At 43.9% G+C, this 8,879-nt stretch overlaps 1 protein-coding gene across 1 annotated transcript; it reads left to right on the top strand.

Annotated features, from left to right (window-relative positions):
* Nucleotides 1-2,616: 2,616 nt before the first annotated feature.
* Nucleotides 2,617-5,386, top strand: LOC311109026 (small ribosomal subunit protein uS10). Its single transcript, XM_084151809.1, has 4 exons — nt 2,617-2,714; nt 3,585-3,684; nt 3,927-4,000; nt 5,175-5,386. The coding sequence occupies exons 1-4, from the start codon at nt 2,712-2,714 to the stop codon at nt 5,355-5,357; spliced, it is 360 nt and encodes a 119-aa protein (XP_084007935.1). The 5' UTR covers nt 2,617-2,711; the 3' UTR covers nt 5,358-5,386.
* The last annotated feature ends 3,493 nt before the right edge of the window (nt 5,387-8,879 follow it).

The following is an 8,879-nucleotide window of genomic DNA, read 5'->3' as shown; positions in this document are numbered from 1 at the left end:
GCATGGAGGTGGAAACATCATTCTTTGGGGATGCTTTTCTGCAAAGGGGACAGGACGACTGCACCATATTGAGGGGAGGATGGATGGGGCCATGTATCCCGAGATCTTGGCCAACAACCTCCTTCCCTCAGTAAGAGCATTGAAGATGGGTCGTGGCTGGGTTTTCCTGCATGACAACGACCCGAAACACACAGCCAGGGCAACTAAGGAGTGGCTCCGTAAGAAGCATCTCAAGGTCCTGGAGTGGCTTAGCCAGTCTCCAGACCTGAACCCAATAGAAAATATTTGGAGGGAGCTGAAAGTCCGTATTGTCCAGCGACAGCCCCGAAACCTGAAGGATCTGGAGAAGGTCTGTATGGAGGAGTGGGCCAAAATCCCTGCTGCAGTGTGTGCAAACCTGGTCAAGATCTACAGGAAACGTATGATCTCTGTAATTGCAAACAAAGGTTTCTGTACCAAATATTAAGTTCTGCTTTTCTGATGTATCAAATACTTATGTCATGCAATAAAATGCAAATTAATTACTTAAAAATCATACAATGTGATTTTCTGGATGTTTGTTTTAGATTCCGTCTCTCACAGTTGAAGTGTACCTATGATAAAAATTACAGACCTCTACATGCTTTGTAATTAGGAAAACCTGCAAGATCGGCGGTGTATCAAATACTTGTTCTCCCCACTGTAAGTAGTCAGACACTTAGGAAAAACGCCAATGGGATGAATACTTTTGCAAGGCACTGTATTTTTTTCCCTTATCAATCTACACACAATACCCCATAATGACAAAGCAAAAACAGTTTTTTTGAAATGCAAATGTATATATATTTTTTAATCTGACCCTAAGTATTCAGATAATTTGCTATGAGACTCAAAATTGAGCTGAGGTGCATCCTGTTTCCATTGATCATCCTTGAGATGTTTTTACAACTTGATTGGAGTCCACCTGTGGTAAATTCAATTGATTGGACATGATTTGGAAAAGCACAGACCTGTCCCACAGTTGACAGTGCATGTCAGAGCAAAAACCAAGCCATAAGGTCGAAGGAATTGTCCAAGACAGGATTGGGTCGAGGCACAGATCTGGGGAAGGGTACCAAAAAATGTCTGCAGCATTGAAGGTCCCCAAGAACACAATGGCTTCCATCATTCTTAAATGAAAGACATTTGGAACCACCAAGACTCTTCCTAGAGCTGGCTGCCCGGCCAAACTGAGCAATCGTGGGAGAAGGGCCTTGGTCAGGGAGGTGACCAAGAACCCGATGGTCACTCTGACAGAGCTCCAGAGTTCCTCTGTGGAGATGGGAGAACCTTCCAGAAGGACAACCATCTCTGCAGCACTCCACCAATCAGGCCTTTATGGTAGAGTGGCCAGATGGAAGCCACTCCTCAGTAAAAGGCACATGACAGCCCGCTTGGAGTTTGCCAAAAGGCACCTAAAGACTCTCAGACCAAGAGAAACAAGATTCTCACGTCTGATGAAACCAAGATTGAACTCTTTGGCCTGACGTCACATCTGGAGGAAACCTGGCACCATCCCTACGGTGAAGCATGGTGGTGGCAGCATCATGCCGTGGGTATGTTTTTAGCGGTAGGGACAGAAAGAGTAGTCAGGATCGAGGGAAAGATGAACGGAGCAAAGTACAGAGAGATCTTTGATGAAAACCTGCTCCAGAGCGCTCAGGACCTCAGACTGGGGCGAAGGTTCACCTTCCAACAGGACAACAACCCTAAGTACACAGCCAAGACAACGCAGGAGTGGCTTCGGGACAAGTCTCTGAATGTCCTTGAGTGGCCCAGCCAGAGCCCGGACTTGAACCCGATCGAACATCTCTGGAGAGACCTGAAAATAGCTGTGCAGCGACGCTCCCCATCCAACCTGACAGAGCTTGAGATAATCTGCAGAGAAGAATGGGAGAAATTCCCCAAATACAGGTGTGGCAAGTTTGTAGCGTCATACCCATGAAGACTCGAGGCTGTAATCACTGCCAAAGGTGCTTCAACAAAGTACTGAGTAAAGAGTGTGAATACTTATGTAAATGTGATATGTCAGTTTTATATATTTAATATATTTGCAAAAATGTATACAAACCTGTTTTTGCTTTGTCATGATGTGGTATTGTGTGTAGATTGTTGAGGGAAATAAACAATTTAATCAATTTTAGAATAAGGCTGTAACGTAACAAAATGTGGAAAAAGTCAAGGGGTCTGAATACTTTCTGAATGCACTGTACATGCTAAAATCTCCACTGTAGGCTGTATAGAAATAATGAAGCTCAAATTGAAAATCATTAAACAAAATAATGAAGATGTCTATCAGCCTAATCAGGTGTAGATTACATCTCACATTCCAATGTTTGAACTTGTAAAGAATGCATGGGATTTCTCTTAATGTGACTCCGTGCAGCAAATGGCAATGTCCGCTTTAGGTATATAATGCCAGGAGCAGGAAGAATGACATTATTCAGGTGAAATATGGATAATTAGGTATTTATTCAAGGTGCATTTTGTTTAGATACGCCCCCTTGGCATTTAGGCCATTCTATTGGTTTATCGTCGGTACAAAAGTCACGTGGTACCCGTAGGAGGGTATAAATCTCGAAGTAGGCCTCATTCTGTCCTTTTGCGAAGAACTGACACGGAGATAACGTTCCTGACTCACCGCTGTTCGCTTGAAATTTACGAATAAGTCGGTCGGGAATATATTAAAAAAAATGGTAAGATAACAATTTAATTCCTTAAACTATACGCGAGCTAAACTCATTACATATAGCTAACTAGCTAAGTGGAACGATGGAAGAACAGTCTGGTATTTCTTCTGAATCCGAGCAATTGCACACATGTAGTAGGTTGCTAGCGAAGATGGCTAACGTTAACTAGCTATTTTGGCCCATAACTTTAGCTTGCTGTAGATTCCTCAATTAATGGGCGGAGATCTGATATTTTTTAAGTAGTTTTTGAATGGTTTTGATGTGACTGAGTGTAGTTTAAATGAGACTGAAGTCTTGCTGATGCCTGATTGGCGTTGCCTAGCTGTGCTAACTTGGCTTATTAGCCAACAACAAATGTCGTCCCCCCCCCCCATATGCAACAGTCTTAACTTGACATGAAGTCTTGGTTGGTTAACCTAATTTGAAGCTGTACAAATGTAGATGGATTGTTTATTAACCTCTACCTCAATTTCATTGTTGTGATGACTGGAGTAAAACATGGCCATTAACGTTACTAGTACGCCTAAAGGAATTTACATTTGTTTAGGTCAATAAAATCAATAGGTGTATAGGCTAGCAGTTACCTAAGTAACTCCAATTTAAGTGACCATTGGAGTAACAAGGTGTACCCCCCAAATGCTGAAATCCTCATTAATCATTCAGTTTATTTCTGGCGCTTGGCTGTACCACAGTCAACACTGGCTACTATGTATGCATTCATTGATTCTACACCATTTGGCTAGAAGGTTAGAAACGTATGACAATCTGACTCAAAAGTTATTCTGAGCACATTGATGGCACATTCAATCAGATTCTTACCACACATTCAGCGTCGTTGCCCTCTTGAAATGCAGCATTCTTTTCTTGCACGTGTAGGCATTCAAGGACACTGGTAAAGCCCCTGTTGAGGCTGAGGTTGCCATCCATCGCATCCGTATCACCCTCACCAGCCGCAATGTCAAGTCTCTAGAAAAGGGTAAGCTCACTTTACTATGGCTTTCAGTCTTAAGTGAAATATTTGTTATATACTGCATTAACTTTGCGTCAACATCTTTGGCTATGAGGATAAAAACTTGATATGACATAGCAAACGCTATGACATACTGATTTATCATACGCTATTCTGAGCCTTGTGTGCGCATTGGAGCACACATGTAGCTTAGTTGCTTTCATTTATAATGCTTTCGTTTGACAAGCAGTTTTCCTTTGTGTCCTTAGTGTGCGCAGACCTCATCCGTGGCGCTAAGGAGAAGAACCTCAAGGTGAAGGGACCAGTCCGTATGCCCACCAAGGTATGTACCAGATATAGATGGTGGACTTCACTGCATCCTTGACAGCCTGGGACCCACATCTGTGGTCTACCCCAGGTCTCTATAGAGGTGATGCCAAATCAATGTCCCTGCGCTTTCTGCCCGCTCTATGGCGGCTCGGATTGAATTGGGGAAGATATGACAAACTTGGTTTAGACAACAAAACTGTCAATATGTTTAAGGCTGCAGAAGATCGAATGAGGGAAATGGTCGTTTGTTTTCGACCAGATGCAGGGCCACAAATTTTGATTTTGGCCCACCAGCCAATGGCAGGTAGATGGAGAAATCTAACAGCCACTCAAGATTTTTACCAGGCAAAATATTTAAATTATAATTGCATCAAAAAAACTGAATGCTTTGTAATGTTTCTAAAACAACAAATGTGTTAGTCAGAAATGTGTTGTTTCACTTTGTGATCTGAATCTGTTAACCAAAATATCAAATGAGACAGCTGCCCCTTTAAGGGTGAGGTTACCATGGTAATAGGGCAACTAAAGTCCTGTCACTTGTGAGATTTGGGATCTGACTAGGGCATCTCTTCGCTAGCAGTTGAAGCAGACTCAAACTAACATTAAACATAATTCTTGTCAACAAAACAATGTAAATTGCCAAGAAACACTAGGACAAAGTCTCACGTTTGTGGACATTCGTGTGAATTTTGACGTTTATGCCTGTGCGCAGCGCCTCCAAAAATGAATCGATCAGCACTTCACTCAGTGCGCACAGCTCCCCTGCCAGGCAGTGTTGCTGCACGAAGTGGGATATAGTATTTGTACGTCTTTGTGCGATTAGCAGCTATGAAACAAAACGGCAGTATTACTTTGAAAACCGCTGCTGCAGCATTTTTTAGCTATAAATTGCAGCTCGTGCTCATTTACCTTTTGACTATTTGTATTCAGGAATGTAATGCTCGCACTGTAGAGCCCTGCAACTTGACCACCTGCCAACGTGGCTGGTGAAATTGATATTCTTACCTGCAATACCTAAAGCTACCCACATTTGGCGGGTGATAATTTTCTGCCCTTAACAGATGGCACGAAGCTCCAAGAGGTGTTGAGAAAATGTGCCAATGTGCTTGGTCAAAAGTGTTAATCCCATTGTGACTCTTCCGCTCACCATTTGTGACATCTTATTTTATATTCTCCTCTCCTTTCAGACTCTGCGGATCACCACCAGGAAGACCCCCTGTGGAGAGGGTTCCAAGACCTGGGATCGCTTCCAGATGCGGATCCACAAGCGTCTGATTGACCTGCACAGTCCTTCTGAGATTGTCAAGCAGATCACCTCCATCAGTATCGAGCCCGGTGTAGAGGTCGAGGTCACCATCGCTGACGCATAAGCTGTTTGCAATAAAATATGGAAAATGCATTGCCACGGTCTTGGCTCATTATTCAATGTCGTAAGATTTTCAGTGTTGCAGGGGCTAATGGTACTAATGAGATGGATGCTTTTATTGGAAAATTGTGGTATGCTATGAAATTGATCATCAATATAGGAATATTTCATTAACAAAATAGCTTCTCTCAACTTGACTGGAGCTAGGTCCTCGTTACATACGTGGGCTTGCACTACAGGATGTTTGAATTAATTGGTGAAAGGTGTGTAAGCGTAACACTGACATAGTTACGGTGTGAAACTATCATGGAGAACTAGTAAGCCCTCAACATCTTGCTGCCGATGAAAGGGCAAACATTGGGTTAGTGATCAGTCCTATACCCCCATTTTCATGCCTCCAGAGCGTCTGCTAAATGACTAAAATGTAAATGTAATGGATTTCGTGACTGGGAATGCAGATCTGGATCTGTTCAGGGTGTAATGACAGCTGTTGAATTGTGACAATCTGTACGTCTGTATTGCCTTACAGCAGGTGTAACTGGCCCCGTGTAGCTCAGTTGGTAGAGCATGGTGCTTGCAATGCCAGGGTTGTGGGTTCGTTTCCCACAGGGGGCCAGTATGAAAAGATGTAAGAGCGTCTGCTTAATGTAAAATGTAACTGGACGGTATTGACAATATATCCAGTCACCTTGCGGTGGTTCTCGCTTTCAGTTTTGCGCAAATGCTGCCACCCACGTTTTTTGGGTTAGGATAGGTTTTAATTGTCACCGTGGGAACATCCTCTAAACACTTCATGATGAATGTCGTTAGTGTATACGTCAATGTTATTCCCAGAGGCACGTGTACCCATGCCAGCCCAGGACCGCCAGATCCAGCTTCTTCACCTGCGGGATAGTCTGGGACCAGCCACCTGGAAAGCTGATGAAACTGGGTTTGCACAACCGAAGAATTTCTGCAAAAACTGTCAGAAGGAAGCTCATCTGCATGCTCGTCGTCCTCACCAGGGTCTTGACCTGACTGCAGTTCGGCATCGTAACCGACTTCAGTGGGCAAATGCTCACCTTTGATGGCCGCTGGAGAAGTGCTCTTCACGAATGAATCTCGGTTTCAACTATACCGGGCAGATGGCATACAGCGTGTATGGCTTCATGTCGGTGAGCGGTTTGCTGATGTCAACGTTGTGAACAGTGCCCCATGGTGGCGGTTGGGTTATGGTATGGGCAGGCATAAGCTACGGACAACGAACACTATTGCATTTTATCGATGGCAATTTGAATGCACAGAGATACCGTGACGAGATCCTGAGGCCCATTGTCGTGCCATTCATCCGCTGCCATCACCTCATGTTTCAGCATGATAATGCACGGCCCCATGTCACAAGGATACACAATTCCTGGAATCTGTAAATGTCCCAGTTCTTTCATGGCCTGCATACTCACCAGACATGTCACCTATTGAGCATGTTTGGGATGCTCTGGATTGAAGTGTACGACAGCGTGTTCCAGTTTCCGCCAATATCCACTACTTCGCACAGCCATCAACGAGGAGTGGGACAACATTCCACAGGCCACAATCAACAGCCTGATCAATTCTATGGAAGCGCCTCCGTATCTTACGATAACACTAACACAGGTACATCACATCTGTAAGGCCATCTCATTGAAGTCGGACAACATTTGTATTTTGAAACGTCAGCTGATAGAGTGGATCCTATATGCAGTTCTCTGCCTCTTCTAGTTAAGTTTGTGGATGTGTCGCTTGGAGAGCGGGACCGGTGCCAGTTCACCATGTGGGTGTCTTTCTGAGATCTACATCGAGAGCGTCTATGACCTGCTGCAGGCGCCACCCACCTCCAAGACCAAGAGACGCACCGCCTCCATGTGGTGTGAGGACAGTGCAGGCAACTCATACGACAGATCTGTGTGTAGTCCTGTGTAGCTCAGTTGGTAGAGCATGGCACTTGCAACGCAAGCGTTGTGGGTTCGATTCCCACGGGGGACCAGTATGAAAATGTATGCATTCACTGCTGTAAGTCGCTCTGGATAAGAGCGTCTCCTAAATGACTAAAATGTAGGCAGGTAGTGGGATGTCATGTCCATTGAAACAAAGTGCCTGCAAGTTTCCTTCAGTTTAATTAGTCACTTTGATGCAGACCAACTTTTGCAAGCAGTGCCCCCATAGCGCATGTAGTCCTGAAAGAGATAAAGTCATATTTTTCTCCTTCTCCAAATGAGTAGATATGACTGCCTGTGTAAACACAGCCTATGTGGCTTCCTCAGCCCTCCCTGGAGAAGGTGCTGAAATGTAGGTTCTTTCCATTAAATCAGGGGTGTCAAACTCATTCCACGGAGGGCCGAGTGTCTGCAGGTTTTCACTCCTTACTCCTACTGTCTACTTCTTAATTGAAACCGAAAACACTCAGCCCTCCGTGGAATGAGTTTGATGCATTAAATGACTAGAGTATACAGTGCGTCTGACTTTATTATTATATAAGTAAACCAAGCCGTGGGCTCCTTTGAGCCAAGAATAAGTGCTAACAAAGTAACAAGATGCAGACCCCTAAACAGTAAGAGGACAATAAGAAAACAAAACAGTTATGAAATCCTATGTGCAACTATAACACATTGACGAGATTTACTTGGCATGATGAGGGAGACATACTATAAGAATGGTGTGCTGGTGTTACAATATGATGGTGGCATTGCATACATACAAAATATAAAGCATGCATGTTAGGGATGTGTATATTTCCCTTTCAAGACGTAGTGATTCATATCTAGATATATGGGCTTCGGTACGATACAGGAACGTACGTTTTAGGTTGACCCTACCTAACCACACTGAGGATGATCACAGTTTAACACAATGTACATCTGACGATGCTGTTGGCTAGCTCCGATATGGCCTGCTTAACCCCTTAGACTCTGCCTCTCAAATGAACATGCAGATAATAATATATAATATAATAATAATATGCCATTTAGCAGACGCTTTTATCCAAAGCGACTTAGTCATGTGTGCATACATTTTTACGTATGGGTGGTCCAGGGGATCGAACCCACTACCCGGGCATTACAAGCGCCATGCTCTACCAATTGAGTTACAGTGTAGTTAAATACAATTTTTAAAAAGTTATGGGGAGGCAATATGTGTGAGGATAACTAAGTACAGCTTTGCCCAACTAAATCTGCAGAATCCACACTGACCTACAAGATCAGAATGCACACAGAGATGGTGCATTGACTGCAAAATGTACACTTATAACACACAAAAACATCCAGTACCACATTTCATTACCTCACAGAACATAACTTCTGCGATGAAGTATAAGTGGGTGTCTGCGTCAAAGTCCTTGTCCCGCCGTGCGATGACCCTGAATATCTTCCTTATGAGGGCCTCTTGGCACTTGGAGACTGCAGGATGAACAAACTTGGAGCCTTCTTGTCTCACCCTGGACGATCCTGAAGGATCCAGCCACTTGCTCATCCAGACGCTTAAAACGTTGTATTCCAATTGCAAAATGATG

Source organism: Coregonus lavaretus, assembly GCF_964263955.1.
Source record: "Coregonus lavaretus genome assembly, chromosome: 34".
In the NCBI taxonomy this organism is placed as follows: domain Eukaryota; kingdom Metazoa; phylum Chordata; class Actinopteri; order Salmoniformes; family Salmonidae; genus Coregonus; species Coregonus lavaretus.
This window is presented reverse-complemented; position numbering and strand designations above follow the sequence as displayed.

Excerpts from the sequence above, each read along its gene's own strand:
- LOC311109026 (XM_084151809.1), top strand. Across the intron at positions 3,685-3,926 it reads TGTCAAGTCTCTAGAAAAGG|TGTGCGCAGACCTCATCCGT; the intron begins GTAAGCTCACTT and ends TTGTGTCCTTAG. Across the intron at positions 4,001-5,174 it reads CAGTCCGTATGCCCACCAAG|ACTCTGCGGATCACCACCAG; the intron begins GTATGTACCAGA and ends CTCTCCTTTCAG.